General features: G+C 47.4%; 1 protein-coding gene across 1 annotated transcript in view; it reads left to right on the forward strand.

The window, feature by feature from the left end:
• Positions 1 to 346: 346 nt before the first annotated feature.
• LOC115097821 (tripartite motif-containing protein 54-like) overlaps positions 347 to 20,846 on the forward strand; it is a 38,025-nt gene continuing 17,525 nt past the window's right edge. Inside the window, exons 1-7 of the mRNA XM_029613908.1 lie at positions 347 to 605; positions 2,368 to 2,528; positions 7,362 to 7,533; positions 9,830 to 9,925; positions 10,321 to 10,554; positions 13,376 to 13,398; positions 13,495 to 13,619. Of these exons, the coding sequence (XP_029469768.1) occupies positions 351 to 605; positions 2,368 to 2,528; positions 7,362 to 7,533; positions 9,830 to 9,925; positions 10,321 to 10,554; positions 13,376 to 13,398; positions 13,495 to 13,619 (1,066 nt within the window). The 5' untranslated portion in view covers positions 347 to 350. The remainder of the gene's footprint in view (positions 606 to 2,367; positions 2,529 to 7,361; positions 7,534 to 9,829; positions 9,926 to 10,320; positions 10,555 to 13,375; positions 13,399 to 13,494; positions 13,620 to 20,846) is intronic.

The raw sequence follows: 20,846 nt of genomic DNA on the forward strand, positions 1-20,846 counted from the left end.
ATAAACGCACTCCCAGGGCCCGCACCTCGCGTGCATCAGCTCGGGTGATAAACGCACTCCCGGGGCCCGCACCCCGCGTGCATCAGCTCGGGTGATAAACGCGCTCCCGGGGCCCGCACCCCGCGTGCATCAGCTCGGGTGATAAACGCGCTCCCGGGGCCCGCACCCCACGTGCATCAGCTCAGGTAAGAAGCTGCCATGCTCTTCCCTGCGTGGTCGCTTACAGGCAGCCCAGCGTCCCCTCCTACCTTTCATGGAAACCTGATAACTGGAAACCTCTAGCACATCACATTCCCGGAGCCTTAAATATGGAGCGAGGCAGAACCCTAGGGAGCCGCAGCCTGGCTCTAATGTGCCTGACGGCCGCCTCCCTGCTCCCATACTGTGCGGGGAGCGAGCTGCCTGCCGCGGGAGGATTTGCCCCTCTTTTCCCGGACATGTCTGTCCGAATGGAGTACGAGAAGTTTGCCAGGGACACCCACACCATGGACAGCCTGGAGCGCCAGCTCATTTGCCCCATCTGCCTGGAGGTGTTCACCAAACCTGTGGTGATCCTGCCCTGCCAGCACAACCTGTGCCGAAAGTGCTCCAACGACGTCTTTCAGGTGCGTCAGCTTCTCCTGCGCTTTCCAGCTCCTCCTAATCTTTGTTTCAAAGATGGAGAAAAGGGTTTTATGTGTTTTTATATCGGGTCTCCTGTACTGCAGGCCCTCACTTTGTCACTTCCACAGCTTCCTTTCCTTTGCCTAAGGTTTGGAGATTGGTTCATGAAAGCCAAGGGGTCCTCTATGGTCCAACGATAATATTCCAGCACAGCGTAAGCAGGGACGTTCGTGTGTTTGAAAACAAAATGGAAAAATGTAACAAAACACCCTCCATTTCTTTCATTTTCTTTTCAAGTGAAGCAAAAAAAAAAAACCCCTCTGAGATTTGCATTTTTTTTTTGTTTTTCGTGTGTTTTGACAAATAATCTGCACCGTTTGCTGAAACAAAAAATTGATAAAATTCCCCAAACAAAAAGAAATTTGGATAAAACCTTGCCCCAAAGTAATGCAATGAAATCAAATTTAATTTTCTGCCTGCACACCCTGATGTCAAGTCCGTGGTGCAGTTTTTGCTCAGATCACAGCGTTTTACATGTAAATAGCAGCTGGCAGGCTTTGTTTCTAAAACCGTCTTGGAGTTGATTCAGTGCTGTGTGGTCCTCCACGAAATCGTCCACCTGGCTCAGTGCCACAGACTCAAGGAGGAGCGAGGCCACCCTGCTGCCACAGGGCTCATGACCTTCTGACAATGCCAGATTTATCTAATGGAAGGGGCAGGGCTCTCTCTGGTCCTCCTCTATGTTCTCCTCTCCTCAGTGCAATCAGGACGACACTGAAGGAGCTCGGTGTTGAGCGTCCGCTTTCCTAACATGGGCCCGGTCGCCTCTCCTGGGCGCCCGATACAGCATTTAACTGAGAGCTCGCGCTGAAAAGGAGGCGCTAGGGAGAACAGCGGATGCCCAGCAGAAGGGGCTGTCGGTGGAGTTTTTTTAAAAAACCCTTGTGGGGTTTTTAAAAAAATCTTTTTATATATATTTTTTAATTTTTTTAAGCTTTTGGATCCTCTGACTTAATATTGGCACGGTGTTCTCTGCTTTTCTGTACACGTTTTCGGGCTGCTCAGAATTTAACGCCTGCCCTTGGGCAGGCGTTAAATTCTGAGCATAAAATGTGAGGACGGGGTGCACATTTGCTTTTTGTATCCTGGGCACATAGCTAATAGGCTCATCAATATGCATTTGCACGTGATGAGCGCTATTAGTTTTGTGGGGGGGTTGGACGCGCTGAACCCCTTATTGTATAGGGGGTAGTGGACGCATGTCCAACAGCGGGAAATCAGTGCGCTCAGCCGAGCCTGCTTTACTGCATCAGCCTGAATGTGTCTTAAAGACTACGCTCACGTTGTCTTCCTGCTAAGAAGCAATGACTTTATAAAGAAGAATATTCTTTCTGATTCTAGAGTGCCACTTGCCAAGAGATTTTCTTTCCAGTTATAAATAAATTTGTGCAAGACATTTCCTTGTACTGCACTTGAAGCCCAGTCAGAGAGATCTCTGCAGCTGCCCTCTGCTCCCCAGGGTGGGTCCCATGCCTGCGCCTGCCTGGTTGATGCAATACCCCGGGTTTGCTGGGAAGCACGCAGAGTGCTCACGCGTTAGCAAATCCCAGCCTCCGACCACCCTCAGCCTCATCCTAGGCCTTTATCCTCCTTTCCTGGTAGAAACAGCAGACAGGCATCTTCTGCTAAACTGATTGCTGAAGGCCTGGGGACCCGGGACTCCTGCCCTCATTCACCTCTGACTACAAGTCATCTCTCTTTCAGTCTCGGGGGACAGCAGTGGGCTCCGGCGGGCGGTTTCGCTGCCCATCCTGTCGCCACGAGGTGGTCCTGGACAGACACGGGGTCTATGGGCTGCAGAGGAACCTGCTGGTGGAAAACATCATCGATATTTACAAGCAGGAGTCGGCGAGAGCACCTGACAGGTAAAGCGAGGGCTGGGGCATCTGCTTCTATTTTATCCTTTAACAGATCTTGTTTGGAGCATTTTAACTCTGCGCCGACCCGAGAAGGTCCCTGTTCCCTGTAAAATTCTGCCTCTCAAAGGAAGTTTCTTGGAAACAAAATGACACTGAAAGTCTTCTGGGCGAGGGATCCCCCTGCAGTGAGCTCCATGCCCTGGAGCCCATCCGGCTTCCTCCCTTGCAAACCACTCCACCTGAGCACTCGGGGAGGCCTTGATCAGCTTGTAAGCTCCACGGAGCAGGGACTGTCTCTTAGGTCTCTCTGTACAGTGCTGCTTTGGAGTAGGAAGAGGACTCAGAGGCCTGTGACACTATTTCTCTATTCCTTGAAAGCAAACTGTAGTGGACAAACTTTAGTGAAACGATTCTCACCTACAGCTAGCTTGTTGACTTTTATTTCTGCCTATCTAACTGCACTCCCAGAGCAGCCTCACGATTCCTCCAAAAAAGGCAACCCTGACCTTTCTTCTCTGCTCTCACTGGGGGCCTGGTTCACTAAGTCTTTTATCCTTTGTCTATGGGAAAAATGTTTAGTAAATCAGATCCTGTGTGATTCTAATTAAAACTGAGCCACACTACACAGGCAGCACCCAAAGGGGGAGACACAGAGCAGAAACAAACACACAACATACACAGGGGGGAGATAGAGCAGCAATACACACACAGGGGCAGACAGAACAGCAATGCACAGGCAGCACCCACAGGGGGAGACACAGAGCAGAAACAAACACACAACATACACAGGGGGGAGAGAGAGCAGCAATACACACACAGGGGCAGACAGAACAGCAATGCACAGGCAGCACCCACAGGGGGAGACACAGAGCAGAAACAAACACACAATACACCCACAGGGGGAGAGAGAGCAGCAATACACAGGCAGCACCCACAGGGGGAGACACAGAGCAGAAACAAACACACAACATGCACAGGGGGGAGATAGAGCAGCAATACACACACAGGGGCAGACAGAACAGCAATGCACAGGCACCACCCAAAGGGGGAGACACAGAGCAGAAACAAACACACAACATACACAGGGGGGAGAGAGAGCAGCAATACACACACAGGGGCAGACAGAACAGCAATGCACAGGCAGCACCCACAGGGGGAGACACAGAGCAGAACCAAACACACAACATACACAGGGGAGAGATAGAGCAGCACTACACAGGCAGCATCCAAAGGGGAGGACACAGAGCAGAAATTTACACACAGAGGTGACTAAGCATAGATGCACGTATACAGCATCCATAAGGAATCATGGAATAGAGATACATACACAACATTACACGGGGAGGTAGAACAGGCACAAAGGCAGAACCTGAAGAGAGTCATTAAGCTGAGCAACACCCACAGGAGGAGATAGCAGAGGCAGACAGACAGCATCTTAAGGAAGTCACCGAGCAGAAATGTACACACAGGAGCCAGAGAGGGAGACAGAGCAGAGTTAAAATTGTAACGCTCACAAGAGAAGACAGAGAGAGACACACAGGCAGCATTCAAAGGGAGTCTTGGAGCAGACACACATACATGGGGACACTGAATGGACACACACATCTGCAGCATGCAAAGGGAGTCACCAAGCAGACACACATACATGGGGACACTGAATGGACACACATGTCTAGCATGCAAAGGGAGTCTTGGAGCAGAAACACATGCACGGGGACACTGAATGGACACACACGTCTGCAGCATGCAAAGGGAGTCTTGGAGCAGAAACACATGCACGGGGACACTGAATAGACACACACGTCTGCAGCATGCAAAGGGAGTCTTGGAGCAGACACACATACATGGGGACACTGAATAGACACACACGTCTGTAGCATGCAAAGGGAGTCTTGGAGCAGACACACATGCATGGGGACACTGAATGGACACACGGCTGCAGCATGCAAAGAGAGTCTTGGAGCAGACACACATACATGGGGACACTGAATGGACACACGGCTGCAGCCTGCAAAGGGAGTCTTGGACCAGACTGAAGGAAACATAGAAACATAGAAATGACGGCAGAAGAAGACCAAATGGCCCATCCAGTCTGCCCAGCAAGCTTCCCTCATTTTTTCTCTCATACTTATCTGTTTCTCTTAGCTCTTTGGTTCTATTTCCCTTCCACCCCCACCATTAATGTAGAGAGCAGTGATGGAGCTGCATCCAAGTGAAATATCTAGCTTGATTAGTTAGGGGTAGTAGGGGTAGTAACCGCCGCAATAAGCAAGCTACACCCATGCTTATTTGTTTTTACCCAGATTATGTTATACAGCCCTTATTGGTTGTTTATCTTCTCCCCTGCCGTTGAAGCAGGGAGCTATGCTGGATATGCGTGAGGTATCAGTTTTTTTTCTCCCCTGCCGTTGAAGCAGAGAGCCATGCTGGATATGCATCGAAAGAGAAGTATCAGGCACATTTGGTTTGGGGTAGTAACCGCCGTAACAAGCCAGCTACTCCCCGCTTTGTGAGTGTGAATCCTTTTTTCTTCTCCCCTGCCGTTGAAGTTATGCTGGATATGCGTGAAGTATCAGTTTTTCTTTTCCCCTGCCGTTGAAGCAGAGAGCCATGCTGGATATGCGTCGAGAGTGAAGTATCAGGCACATTTGGTTTGGGGTAGTAACCGCCGTAACAAGCCAGCTACTCCCCGCTTTGTGAGTGCGAACCCTTTTTTCTTCTCCCCTGCCGTTGAAGTTATGCTGGATATGCGTGAAGTATCAGTTTTTCTTCTCCCCTGCCGTTTAAGCAGAGAGCTCTGCTGGATGTGTGAAGTAACAGTTTTTCTTCTCCCCTGCTGTTGAAGCAGAGAACTATGCTGGATATGCATTGAAAGTGAAGTATAAGAATGGAGTGATCAAGCTAGTTGAAAGGCATCAGGAATAGAGGAAGGTGGAGGTAGTAATTTGGTTATTTGGTTTGGGGTAGTAACCGCTGTAACAAGCCAGCTACTCCCGTCTTTGTGAGTGCGAATCCTTTTTTCCACATTTCCTCTTGCTGTTGAAGCTTAGAGTGATGTTGGAGTCACAGTAAGCATGTGTATGTTTATTGACTAAGGGTATTGTGTCAATAGCCATCATTCTGGCGAGTCACCTACTCTTCATTGGCGGCCTCTTGACTTAATGGATCCACAGTGTTTATCCCACGCCCCTTTGAAGTCCTTCACAGTTCTGGTCTTCACCACTTCCTCCGGAAGGGCATTCCAGGCATCCACCACCCTCTCCGTGAAGAAATACTTCCTGACATTGGTTCTGAATCTTCCTCCCTGGAGCTTCAAATTGTGACCTTTGAATGGCAGAATTCAGAATTCAAACCTTTGAATGGCAGAATTCTGCCTCCAGTTCTGATATACGCATATCCTGTTTGGATTTTTGCTGGATGTCCCTTTCAGCTGGCATAGAGACCTCCTCCTTAATGTGAATGTTTTCCATATCCCCTGGTGCGCATTGGTCTTAATCGATGACCTCTCCGTGGGGAGTGCACTGACTCTGGCTGCATCATTCAAGCAAAGATTAAATTCATTGGAATATTTCAGTGTCACATGGCGCTCAAAGTTAAGAGCAGTTTTCTGTCCGCTGTAGCTTTGTAGATGATGGCAGATAAAGACCGCAGCAGCCCATCTATTCTTAGCAGTTCCCATTCTATCTAATTCTGAAGTAATCCCCACAGAAATGGTCTTGTTGGAAACATCCAGCCTGCCCACGCTCAGCTAAGGTCATCACAATTACTTCTTGCAAATCCAGTGCTGTGGTACCACTTCTGGTTTGGGCTGGAAATCAGTAGACAATTAGCAATCAGGCATCAATCAGCAACAGTAATAGGAGCATTTGCAAATTAAATTCCATGTACCCTAAACCTTCTCAGTCCTGGCTCAAAGCTTCCTCTCTGGTTTTATTCTGTCCTGTCCTGTGTGTGGCTCTCTGTTACAGATATTTCTTTTCACTTTGTTTTCTTTTTCATTGTGGTTTTGTTTAATTTTATTTAAAATGAAAAATAATAAACAAAACCCCCTCAAAGCATCATCTCTGGCAGTCCTCCTCCTCCGCTGCGCATATGAAGCCCCATAAAAATATCCCTCCCATGCCCTGCCCCATGCATAGGCTTTGCAGATTTTTAGGGGCAGGAGTGAGCTGCAGTTATTCCTGTCTTGCTGCTGTGATTGACCCAAAGGGAGGGCCCTTCTAGCTATTGTACAGCAGTTAATCCACAATGGCACTAGCCTTGGATTGACCACCTCTATGAGAAGGACCCTGGAAAAAAAAAAAAGAAATGAAAACAAATGAAATTTTATTGTGTTTTTTTTGTTTCATTTTAAAAACGAAACAATATTTTGTGAAAATTGCCTTTCATCCCTCTTCTGGGTTAGGACTGTGCACGGCACATTTTTTACTTTCCTTTTGTTTTTTTTTATTTTGTTTCATATATTTAAAACAAAAGAAGCAAAACAATAAAACATGGTGTCAGGTGTGCAGTTCCGTCCCATTCCCTCAGCAACAAAACTATTTCAAAGATCCCGACAGGGTCTGCCCCAGCTCTCTCCCAGCCCCTGCCTCTCCAATATCTTACCCCGTCTGTTGTCCCCAGCCGCTGCTCTTCTGCAAGATAAACTGGCAGGCCAGAAGCCACCAGGGATCCTAAGATATTTATTTTAAATGAAAAGACAACAACGTCAGCCTTGTTTGGTTTTCTTCCATTTCCTTTCCAAAGCTTGAGTTTTCCCTGCTCCCCGTGAGGATCTGATGCTGGCTGGAGGGACCACTGGGCACATCTTCATCTTCTTGGCTTCCTTCTCCCCTTCAGCTCGCAGTCTCTGCTGAAGACGGAGCAGCCCAGCTGTGAAGATCACGAGGAGGAGAAGATTAATATTTACTGTGTGACCTGCGGCCTGCCCACCTGTTCTCTCTGCAAAGTGTTTGGGGAGCACAAGGACTGCGAGGTGGCTCCCCTCTCGGACATCTACAAGAAGCAGAAGGTGAGGGTGCAGAGGGCAGAGAGAGGCAGAAACGCACAGGAGCATTCAGAAGCAGTGGCAGACTTCGGGTTTTTATAACAAAGCTTAAACCATCTTCTACCCTAGATTATTAGCAATAGGTTATAGGAAGAGAAATGTTAGCGCTGGAAACCAAGGGTTATATTTATTTGTTTATTTTAAAATGCATGGCTTTTCGGTAGAGCCTTTCCTGTCTCCTAGACTATATTCTACTATGATATTATTCAATCAGCTGTACTTCAATAACTAGCAGAATGTCATATAATCACGTTATAATGCTAGAGTTATTCTCCTGAGGTTGGCTTCAACCCCCAACTCTCTACTTTGATTATCTGTCTCTTCATTTCCAATTCCAAGTTATTCACCCTTGTTATAATGTAACTTTTACCTTCTGCTCCTAATCTGTCTCCTCTTTTGAGGTTTGACTAGTTACTGTTAATGTACTATCGTTCTATGTAAACCGAGTTGATTTGATCTGTATCAAGAAAATCGGTATATAAAATCCCTAAATAAATAAATAAATAAATAAAATTATCTGGTGTCCTATGCAAATTAAAACAAAACATTCATAAGAATAATGAAACAATAATAAACTCTCTTATCTCACCCTGTGCATTCTCCCACACTCACTCTCTGCACTCACTCACACTCACCCTCTGCACTCTCTTAATCTCACCCTGTGCACTCTCCCAGATTCACTCTCTGCACTCCCTCACATTCACCCTCTGCACTCTCTTAATCTCACCCTGTGCACTCTCCCACACTCACTCTCTGCACTCCCTCACATTCACCCTCTGCACTCTCTTACTCTCACCCTGTGCACTCTCCCAGATTCACTCTCTGCACTCCCTCACATTCACCCTCTGCACTCTCTTACTCTTACCCTGTGCACTCTCCCAGATTCACTCTCTGCACTCTCTCACATTCACCCTCTGCACTCTCTTACTCTCACCCTGTGCACTCTCCCAGATTCACTCTCTGCACTCCCTCACATTCACCCTCTGCACTCTCTTAATCTCACCCTGTGCACTCTCCCACACTCACTCTCTGCACTCCCTCACATTCACCCTCTGCACTCTCTTACTCTCACCCTGTGCACTCTCCCAGATTCACTCTCTGCACTCCCTCACATTCACCCTCTGCACTCTCTTACTCTTACCCTGTGCACTCTCCCAGATTCACTCTCTGCACTCCCTCACATTCACCCTCTGCACTCTCTTACTCTCACCCTGTGCACTCTCCCAGATTCACTCTCTGCACTCCCTCACATTCACCCTCTGCACTCTCTTAATCTCACCCTGTGCACTCTCCCAGATTCACTCTCTGCACTCTCTCACATTCACCCTCTGCACTCTCTTGCACTCACCCTGTGCACTCTCCCACACTCACTCTCTGCACTCTCTCACATTCACCCTCTGCACTCTCTTGCACTCACCCTGTGCACTCTCCCACACTCACTCTCTGCACTCTCTCACATTCACCCTCTGCACTCTCTTAATCTCACCCTGTGCACTCTCCCAGATTCACTCTCTGCACTCCCTCACATTCACCCTCTGCACTCTCTTACTCTCACCCTGTGCACTCTCCCAGATTCACTCTCTGCACTCCCTCACATTCACCCTCTGCACTCTCTTACTCTCACCCTGTGTGCTCTCCCACACTCACTCTCTGCACTCTCTCACATTCACCCTCTGCTTTTTCACATTCATAATCATAAAATACATAACAGAAACATAAAACATTAATTATACAATATTGCTACAGGTCAACAAGAGTTCTAGCAAATATGCTAACATGCTTGCATAGATAAGTACGTTTTTAATTGTTTCTTAAACCCAGACTTGTTTGCTTAGTTAAGATGGTAACTGAGCTCTTGAAGTTTGATGCTGCATCAGAGCTGGCCGGACAGACTTAGAGCTTGCGACTTACAGACACTGGTTCTCTGATCTTCTGCTGGGATGAAAGCATCGAGGACATTGTAACCTGAATGCTTTGGTCGATGGGCACTCGATGCAGGGCTTACACGATCAGATCTGGATCTTGCGGTCAGCATCCTGGCTGTAATGCTTTGGAGCGTATAGGATGTCCCTCCTAAGTACATAGCATTCAGTTTAGATCATCCCAAATCAAGTTACTGTGCACTGAACTGATTAGTGATCGTCTAAGCTGAAAGTGCAGAGGTGAAGGAGCTGCTTAACCAGGCTAGCAGACAGTGTCAGCTTGGGCTGGTGAGGGCTGGCAGTCCAGTGACCCCAGGCCTTCTGTTTTGCCCCCACAGTCCGAGCTGACCGATGGCATTGGAGCCCTGGTTGCTGCGAACGACAGAATCCAATTGTTCATCAGTAACCTGCAGAGGGCAAACAGGAACATCGAGGTATGTGCGGCCTTCCCTGGCGTCAGAAGTGGGCGAGCAGGAGAGCGGTGCAGGCACCAAGCAGGAAATGTCTGCCCTGGGCCTTCTTTCTCCGCACCCCTCCAACTTCCATTGTCTTTCTGGGCAGCCCCCTGTGTGCGAGGAGTCTGTAGCGAGGGTCTGTGTAGCTTTGCTCTTTTCTAAGTCCCCAATTGCTCCGCCCGTCACTTAACCTTTTAATTATTTAGCTGGGTAAGTGGTGGCTGCTGATCCTGTGCAGATATTTAGCCGCTGCCACTCAGGCGGGTAAGTGGGGCTGAATACCATCTCCACCTCTTCCCTGTTCAGCAAGACGCTGTTGATAAAATAATTTGAGTGTTCCTGAGGCCGATTCTGCTGTTTGAACTCTGTGTCAGGAGAACTGCAAAGCAAAGAAGCAGGCGCTGGGCGAGAAGTTTGATCGCATGTTTGCCATCCTGGAGGAGAGGAAGAAAATCATGACGCAGCGCGTCACCTACGAGCAGGACGAGAAAAGCAGTCACGTGAAGTCCCTGGTGCGCTCCTATAGTGACCGCATGGAGTCTGCGTCCAAGCTGGTGGACGCCGCTCTTCACGCCATGGAGGAGCCCCAGATGGCCGTGTTCCTGAGGGTAAGGGCCACATCTTCCTGTGCGCAGAGATCAGGAGACAGCGAATTGTCAGCGCACAGGGTAATCCGCGTCCTAGAGGTAGCACCAAGAGAGAGGCAGGGAGAGTGCTCCCACCGAGTCCTCTTCAGCCTGTGATAAACTGAGCAGGAGCAGGAAGAGCACAGATGTGAGCAACTACTCTTAAATAAATGGAGCCCCCTGCTTCAGGTGTTGCAGCCAAATTGGGTACAGGGGTAGCATTCAGTCCCAGGGCAAAGTCCCAGTTCACGATCACCTGTCCTTTCAACTCCAGGGTGTGGATTCTTCGTGTGTGTGTGCGTGCGTGTATGTGTGTGCGTGTGTGTGTGCGTGTGTGTGTGTATGTGTGTGTGTGTGGGTGTGCGTGCGTGTATGTGTGTGCGTGCGTGTGCGTGTGTATGTGTGTGTGTGTGTGTGTGTATGTGTGTGGGTGCGCGTGTGCGTGTGTATGTGTGTGTGTGCGTGTATGTGTATGTGTGTGTATGTGTGTGGGTGTGCGTGTGTATGTGTGTGTGTGTATGTGTGTGCGTGTGTGTGCACGCGTGCGTGTGTATGTGTGTGTGTGTGTATGTGTGTGGGTGCGCGTGTGTATGTGTGTGTGTGTGTATGTGTGTGGGTGCGCGTGTGCGTGTGTATGTGTGTGTGTGTGCGCGTGCATGTGTGTGTGTGTGGGTGTGTGTGTGTATGTGTGTGGGTGCGCGTGTGCGTGTGTATGTGTGTGTGTGCACGCGTGCGTGTGTATGTGTGTGTGTGCGTGTGTGTGTGTGTGTGGGTGTGCGTGTGTGTGTATGTGTGGGTGTGTGTGGGTGGGTGTGCATGCGTGTGCGTGTGTGCGTGCGCGTGTTTGTGTGTGTGTGTGTGTGGGGGGGGGGGTAATGCTCGGCGCCCAGGCCCTGAGGCTTACAGGGTGGAGGTCTCTTTCTCTCTGCCAGGTGTATACTTACAGTCTGCACACAGTCATGCACCAGTCCCAGAGTCTTGTAGGACTGGGCTGTTCCAAACAAAACTTTGTTTTTTATATATAATTTATTTTTTATTAATTTATACAATATCATGACATACACTGTCACGAAAATTTCAGATATCTACTGTCGTACTCATAACTATTATCATACAATCTCCATATTCATAACCAGTAACAATTCTTACGACTTTGATATCCTCTTACCATGAAATCTAACAGATATCCAACCACACTTAGAAGAGCTATGTTTGAGGAAATATATCAGACTTAACTGAACTGAAGGTTTTGCTTCCTTACTTCCTAAACCGATAACTAAACTCTCTACTTATTCCCCAATATCATTTTCGCTTCCAAAAATACTTTAAAATCTTCTGGCTCGAAATATACAAATCTATTATTCTCCTATCTAACTAGACATTTACATGGCTATCAGCTATGTTTCTATATGTTTCTATATTTGAATTCCCAATTGTTCAGCCAATGTTTTCAGTTCAAGGAATTGCTTCCGTCTGATTTGAGATGCCCTTGTAACATCTGGAAAAATCCAGATTTGATAATAATAAAATATTTTCATTCTGTTTCTGAGAAATAATCTCAAAACAGTATCCCTATCTGAGGGGAAAACAAATTTGACAAGAACAGTTCCTTTTTTTCCTATTACTTCTTCATTTGAAGACTCCAGTACATGAGATATGTCTACTAAGGAAGATGCCTGATCCTCCAATAAATTAGTTGACTTTAAATAATAAATTTTTGATATAGGAGGAGAGGCTTCCCTTGGGATTTTTAATACATCTTGTAAAGAGGAAAGTCTAACTAATGGAAAATTGCTAACCCTTAAATTTAAGTACCTCGCTTCATTTTCTAATTTTTCTAAATTTCTACTTTGTACCTTATCACCCTGAATTAAATTAACTTGAACTTTTTGTATCTGGGGTTACTTTTTGTTCTATTTCTACAAATTTCTCATCCTGTTTCTTTACTTTTTCCTCATTTCCATGTGATATGTATATTATACAGGAACATCGGTATATAAAAACTAAAAATAAATAAATAAATAAATTTACTACTACTCGGTTATTCCTCTGCAACGTAATAGTTGTTCCTTTTGACTTAGCACTTTCGAGAGTAACAATTGCTGTCCAGACAGAGTCCAAAGTTATGGCAGAAGGTTTCTCTAACTTCTTCATGGGGGATAATGAGGTAGAGTCTTTCCAGCACGCCTACATGTGCACTGGGATGTCCGTTCAAACCTCCCTGCCGGGATAGATCTTCTCTTACCACGTGGGACAAATGGGACCGTTCTTCCATAGGCCCAGTTGGGTACTAACTGATATTATGTTTGCTTGCTGCAATTTCTGGCAAGGAGGAGATGGCGTTATCGGAGCTCCCGGTCATTCCCAGGCTCCTCTGGATGACTTGCAGTGCTTCCCTCGGGAGTTTTCTCAGAAGCAATTCCAAAAATTTTCTCAATTTTCTCTTGAGTTGGGGATGTCAGGGGAGTTGCTGCCGCCATCTCCCTTAAGCTCCCTTTCCTCTTGGTATGAGCCATTAATTACAAACAAAAAGGATTTGAACTTGAGAGACTTTTCAGTTCCTTTAGATTTATTTTTTTTTTTGGGTTGGATACTGCTTCAAGATGGAGGAGAAGGAGCAGATGTAAGATGAAATAATCAGAGATATTCAAATAAAACTACTTTTACTTACTTGAAGATATCGAAAGATCAGCTTTGTCAGACAAAGCCACGCGCCCCTTAGGTGCTGGGTGTGGTGTGGAAGTGTTAATGAATGCAGTGATGAGTGCATTTCTGTAATTTCAGTCTGCTTCTCTCTCCTCAGAATACTCGGAGTCTGATCCAAAAGTGAGTAGAGCCGCTGGTGAGCATTCTTCGTTAGGGTTACGTCACCCGGGGTACATTGGGTGTGTGGATTCCTCCTCTCTTGTCTCTCTGTTGCAGGATTTCTGAGGTGGCACAGAGCTCAGAAGTGGAGGAGCTGGACCTTGCCTATGAAAACATGGAGCATTACTCAGTGGACTTCAACGCAGAGGAGCGAGTGCTGTACCAGCTCGATTTCCTGAAAGGTGAGAGGCGGAGGGTCCAGGATTACTGCTGAGGTTAGGGAGTTCACTGAGGGCTTACCCAACAGAGACCGGTTCCCACTGAGCTGGGAGCCCAAAGCAAACCGCAAACATTACTGAGAAGATCAAGAAAGAACCTGAGTTTGCCTGTCAAATAGATCGAGGTGCTCTATGCTAACCCAAGTGCCCGGTTACTTATCAACGGTACTTTGTCAGAAGCTTTCCCTGTTCTATGTGGGATGCCCCCTGTCTCCTCTTTTATTTGTGTTAGCCTTGGAGCCTCTGGCTATTAAGTTGCGCTTGGAGGATAGGTTTCAAGGCCTCCGCATAGGCCGTCATCAGATGAACTTAGCAATGTTCACTGATGATTTCTTGTTGTTTGTGGGGCAACCTCGGACTAGTATCTCTGTCATTATTCAATGTTTTAATGTTTTTCGCTCTATTTCGGGCCTGACCATTTATTTTTCTAAATCAGAAGCGCTTGCCCTTGATCCTGGAGTACAACAACATTGGCTGGGAAGGTTCCCGTTCACGTGGGCTCAGAATAAAATGAAATATTTGGGGGTTTGGATCCTTTGGACCTTTATGCTCTGAATATAAGAAGGAATGGTCCAAGGAAGCAAACCGGTAACCGATCCAATGTGGCGAACAACAGAAGAATGAAAAGATGGATCGGTAAAAATGGACTTTTATTGGAACTTGCCCGACTCTGGCCGAGTTTCGCTCTGCCGAGCTGCCTCAGGGGCTTGTTGAGCCAGAAACTTGGCTCTATATACTTTTGCTGATTTCCTAGGATGAAGGAATATGAGTGAACACACCGAATCCGGGCTTGTCACTTGTGATTCATCAATCACTTGTGTGAACAGTATTGATGCAATTCTTTGTTGAACTTGCACCGGTCACATACTGCTCTGACAAACGCTGCAGCGTTTGTCAGAGCAGTATGTGTTTGTCAGAGCAGTATGTGACCGGTGCAAGTTCAACAAAGAATTGCATCAATACTGTTCACACAAGTGATTGATGAATCACAAGTGACAAGCCCGGATTCGGTGTGTTCACTCATATTCCTTCATCCTAGGAAATCAGCAAAAGTATATAGAGCCAAGTTTCTGGCTCAACAAGCCCCTGAGGCAGCTCGGCAGAGCGAAACTCGGCCAGAGTCGGGCAAGTTCCAATAAAAGTCCATTTTTACCGATCCATCTTTTCATTCTTCTGTTGTTCTGAATATAAGAAGCACACTAGTAGACCTGGATGCTCAACTGAAGGCTTGGCGCTCTCTGCCCCTCTCCCTTTTTGGTAGAAGTGCTCTTCTTAAGATGCTCCTTATGCCTAAACTTCTTTATAAATTGCATATGTTGCCCTGCTGGCTTACTAGCAGAGATTTAAAGTGGTTGCAGTCTTCTTTTCAAAAATTTCTTTGGGCAGGGAAGAAAGCGAGGTTACGCTATCAGGTGCTGATGTCTCAGAGAGGGGAGGGAGGACTTGGCCTGCCGGATGTTCGGTTATACAATGCGGCCTGCCGGATGTTCGGTTATACAATGCGGCCTGCCGGATGTTCAGTTATACAATGCGGCCTGCCGGATGTTCGGTTATACAATGCGGCCTGCCGGATGTTCGGTTATATAATGCGGCCTGCCAGATGTTCGGTTATACAATGCGGCCTGCCGGATGTTCAGTTATACAATGCAGCCTGCCGGATGTTCAGTTATACAATGCAGCCTGTCGGATGTTCGGTTGTACAATGCAGCCTGTCGGATGTTCGGTTGTACAATGCGGCCTGCCGGATGTTCGGTTATACAATGCGGCCTGCCGGATGTTCAGTTATACAATGCAGCCTGCCGGATGTTCGGTTATATAATGCGGCCTGCCGGATGTTCGGTTGTACAATGCGGCCTGCCGGATGTTCGGTTATATAATGCGGCCTGCCAGATGTTCAGTTATACAATGCGGCCTGCCAGATGTATGGTTATATAATGCAGCCTGCCGGATGTTCAGTTATACAATGCAGCCTGCCGGATGTTCAGTTATACAATGCGGCCTGCCGGATGTTCAGTTATACAATGCAGCCTGTCGGATGTTCAGTTATACAATGCAGCCTGCCGGATGTTCGGTTATATAATGCGGCCTGCCGGATGTTCGGTTGTACAATGCGGCCTGCCGGATGTTCGGTTATATAATGCGGCCTGCCAGATGTTCAGTTATACAATGCGGCCTGCCGGATGTATGGTTATATAATGCAGCCTGCCGGATGTTCAGTTATACAATGCAGCCTGTCGGATGTTCGGTTGTACAATGCAGCCTGCCGGATGTTCAGTTATACAATGCAGCCTGTCGGATGTTCGGTTGTACAATGCAGCCTGCCGGATGTTCAGTTATACAATGCAGCCTGTCGGATGTTCGGTTGTACAATGCAGCCTGTCGGATGTTCGGTTGTACAATGCGGCCTGCCGGATGTTCGGTTATACAATGCGGCCTGTCGGATGTTCGGTTGTACAATGCAGCCTGTCGGATGTTCGGTTGTACAATGCGGCCTGCCGGATGTTCGGTTATACAATGCAGCCTGTCGGATGTTCGGTTGTACAATGCAGCCTGTCGGATGTTCGGTTGTACAATGCGGCCTGCCGGATGTTCGGTTATACAATGCGGCCTGTCGGATGTTCGGTTGTACAATGCGGCCTGTCGGATGTTCGGTTGTACAATGCGGCCTGCCGGATGTTCGGTTGTACAATGCGGCCTGTCGGATGTTCGGTTGTACAATGCGGCCTGCCGGATGTTCGGTTATACAATGCGGCCTGCCGGATGTTTGGTTGTATAATGCAGCCTGCCGGATGTTCGGTTGTACAATGCGGCCTGCCGGATGTTCAGTTATACAATGCGGCCTGCCGGATGTTCGGTTATACAATGCGGCCTGCCGGATGTTCGGTTATACAATGCAGCCTGTCGGATGTTCGGTTGTACAATGCAGCCTGCCGGATGTTCGGTTATACAATGCGGCCTGCCGGATGTTCGGTTGTACAATGCGGCCTGCCGGATGTTCGGTTATACAATGCGGCCTGCCGGATGTTCAGTTATACAATGCGGCCTGCCGGATGTTCGGTTGTATAATGCAGCCTGCCGGATGTTTGGTTGTACAATGCGGCCTGCCGGATGTTCGGTTGTACAATGCGGCCTGCCGGATGTTCGGTTATACAATGCGGCCTGCCGGATGTTCAGTTATACAATGCGGCCTGCCGGATGTTCGGTTGTATAATGCAGCCTGCCGGATGTTTGGTTGTACAATGCGGCCTGCCGGATGTTCGGTTGTACAATGCGGCCTGCCGGATGTTCGGTTATACAATGCGGCCTGCCGGATGTTCGGTTGTACAATGCGGCCTGCCGGATGTTCGGTTATACAATGCGGCCTGCCGGATGTTTGGTTATATAATGCGGCCTGCCGGATGTTCGGTTATACAATGCGGCCTGCCGGATGTTCGGTTGTACAATGCGGCCTGCCGGATGTTCGGTTATACAATGCGGCCTGCCGGATGTTCGGTTATACAATGCAGCCTGCCGGCTGTTTGGTTGTATAATGCAGCCTGCCGGATGTTCGGTTGTACAATGCGGCCTGCCGGATGTTCGGTTATACCTTGCGGCCTGCCGGATGTTGGGTTATACAATGCGGCCTGCCGGATGTTCGGTTGTACAATGCGGCCTGCCGGATGTTCAGTTGTACAATGCAGCCTGCCAACTTAGATATGTGGGGGAATGGATCCTCGATGAATATGCATATTGTGAGGATGGTTGGTTATAAGTATGGTTGCACCTTGGTCCCCATTGTACCTGATTCAGGCTAGTCCTGGGGCTTATCGGACCTTAAATATCCCTCGCAGCTTGGTGCAGCCATGTCGACAGGCCTGGCGATGGATACGGTCCAGAGGAGGACTGGCGGGTCTTTCCTCTCTTTTCATGCCTTTAATGGGAAATTTGGACTTTCTTCCAGGTCAAGATAACTATTTTCTTTTTGATGCATGGCTACAGAAAGGTTTAGCGTTTATTTTTTGCTTCTATGTTACTGACTCGCCAATAGTGCATGACTGCATTTTTGGCCCGAGAGTATGACCTACCAGCTAAACATTTCTATGCATATTTACAGACCCGTCACTACCTTCAATCCTTTTACTGGACTGAGGAGTCATATCGTCGGGAGTCAGCCTTTGCACAGCGGTTTTTTGATGGGGCCTTAGAGTGTAACTCCATCAAAGGTTGGTGTGCGTTTGGTAGAGCATATCGCTCTGTGACGATTGTGGCCTCTTTGGCGCGCTACTGGGCTGAGGCATGGACTATGGATATACCTACTTCTTATTTGCTTTCCTGTTTTAAGCTTATGCGCAAAAGCCTGCCAGATCTTTCTCTCCAAGAGCTCCAATTTAAGATTTTGCACCACATTTTTTGCGATGATGTTCGCCGTTGCCGGATGGGACGGTTACCCTCCCCAAACTGTATTAAATGTCATCAAGTGACAGGCACTTTGGCGCACAGATTATTTCTTTGCCCCGTTTTGCGTACATTTTGGCTGAAGATGCTTGCAGTGGTAGCTCAATGCACGGGCTCATCTATTGGCTGGACGGGCAAGTTACTTCTCTCTCGTTTAAGAGGAGCTCTCCCTTCTTACAAATTATCTTTGGATAAATTTGGCCATACTGCAATATTGCTGGCATGCCGTACGATCTTAGCTGACTGGATAACCCCGGACACGCCGCCCAGCCTGCGGGCCTGGTTTGGGCGGCTGAACAACTGGTTGCCATGGACAGTGAGAGAGACAGGGATATGCTATACCAGTCTTGTTGGTCAGCCTGTTACGGCCTATTGCCGTCGGACCTTCAATCTACTTTAACCGCCGCTGGTTATCATCCCTCATGGAAGTGACTTGCTCTGAGATCATTGTACATTACCATGATGACTGAACTTTGCAAGGGCCTATAACGTTGTTTTATTTCCACTGTTGGACAGTGCTAGTTATGGAGGGGGGGGTCTCCCAGGGCAGGGGGGAGGGGTAATATGTGTGTAGTGTGTGGAATGTTAGTGGAGGTCTGTGGTGGGATATGCTTGGAGTTTAATCTGTTTTTCCGGGTCCGGAGGGCCACAAAAGGAGAGTCCACGGGGTGCTGTTATAGTTGACCTTGCTATATTTGGGAATTGTTCCCCTAATGGAGGAAGTATGTATAATATAGTCCCATTGTAAATCTGCTTTTTAAAATATTGCATTCTTATGTGATTTGCATTTTTTTGAACACTACGTATAATTCTTTCTTCCAAGTAAACTATTCCTGAACTAATTCACCATGTCAGCAGCATTGTCAGTGATGAGCACAGCGCTAACTCCTCTGGATTAATTTACTTCTCAAACACTACTCAAAGGTAGTGTTTGTTCATTCCTGCCACTAAAACCTGCATGTGCTGATGTGTAACTTTCACAGGGGCAGTGCTGATGTGTAACTTTCACAGGGGCAGTGCTGATGTGTAACTTTCACAGGGGCAGTGCTGATGTGTGAATATCACAGGGGCGGTGCTGATGTGTGAATAATATCACAGGGGCAGTGCTGATGTATAACTTTCACAGGGGCAGTGCTGATGTGTAAATATCACAGGGGCAGTGCTGATGTGTGAATAATATCACAGGGGCAGTGCTGATGTATAAATATCACAGGGGCAGTGCTGATGTGTAACTTTCACAGGGGCAGTGCTGATGTGTGAATAATATCACAGGGGCAGTGCTGATGTATAAATATCACAGGGGCAGTGCTGATGTGTAACTTTCACAGGGGCAGTGCTGATGTGTGAATAATATCACAGGGGCAGTGCTGATGTGTGAATAATATCACAGGGGCAGTGGTGATGTGTAAATATCACAGGGGCAGTGCTGATGTGTGAATATCTCACAGGGGCAGTGCTGATGTGTGAATAATATCACAGGGGCAGTGCTGATGTGTGAATATCACAGGGCGGTGCTGATGTGTGAATATCTCACAGGGGCAGTGGTGATGTGTAAATATCACAGGGGCAGTGCTGATGTGTGAATAATATCACAGGGCGGTGTTGATGCATATATCTCAGAGGGGCAGTGCTGATGTGTGAATAATATCACAGGGGCAGTGCTGATGTGTGAATAATATCACAGGGGCAGTGGTGATGTGTAAATATCACAGGGGCAGTGCTGATGTGTGAATAATATCACAGGGGCGGTGCTGATGTGTGAATATCACAGGGGCAGTGCTGATTTGTAAATATCACAGGGGCAGTGCTGATGTGTGAATATCACAGGGGCAGTGCTGATGTGTGAATATCTCACAGGGGCAGTGCTGATTTGTAAATATCACAGGGGCAGTGCTGATGTGTGAATATCTCACAGGGGCAGTGCTGATTTGTAAATATCACAGGGGCAGTGCTGATGTGTGAATAATATCACAGGGCAGTGTTGATGCATATATCTCAGAGGGGCAGGGCTGATGTGTGAATAATATCACAGGGGCAGTGGTGATGTGTGAATATCACAGGGGCAGTGCTGATTTGTAAATATCACAGGGGCGGTGCTGATGTGTGAATATCTCACAGGGGCAGTGTTGATGTATATATTTCAGAGGGGCAGGGCTGATGTGTGAATAATATCACAGGGGCAGTGCTGATGTGTAAATATCACAGGGGCAGTGTTGATGCATATATCTCACAAGGGCAGTGTTGATGCATATATCTCAGAGGGGCAGTGCTGATGTGTGAATATCACAGGGGCAGTGCTGAAATGTCAACATCACAGGGGTGGAAGGAAGGTCAAATGATTGCCAGCATGGCTAAAAAGTGAGGTGATAGAGGCCAAAATATCTTCATTCAAAAATTGGTAAAAGGATCCACCAGAGGAAATAGGATAATGCATAAACATTGGCAAGTTAAATGTAAGACATTTATCAGATAGGCTAAGAGAGAATTTGAAAAGAAGTTGGCCGTAGAGGCAAAAACTCACAGTAAAAACATTTTAAAATATATCCAAAGCAAGAAACCTGTGAGGGAGTCGGTTGGACCATTAGATGATCGAGGGGTTAAAGGGGCACATAGAGAAAATAAGGCCATCGCAGAAAGCTAATTTATTTATTTTATTTATTTAAGTTTTTTTATATACCAACATTCAAGACAATAGTCCCATCATGCTGGTTCACATGAAACAGGAGTGCAAAATAAACTTAAACTTGAACAATAGTG

The sequence above is a fragment of the Rhinatrema bivittatum genome, chromosome 8 (assembly GCF_901001135.1).
Source record: "Rhinatrema bivittatum chromosome 8, aRhiBiv1.1, whole genome shotgun sequence".
NCBI lineage: Eukaryota > Metazoa > Chordata > Amphibia > Gymnophiona > Rhinatrematidae > Rhinatrema > Rhinatrema bivittatum.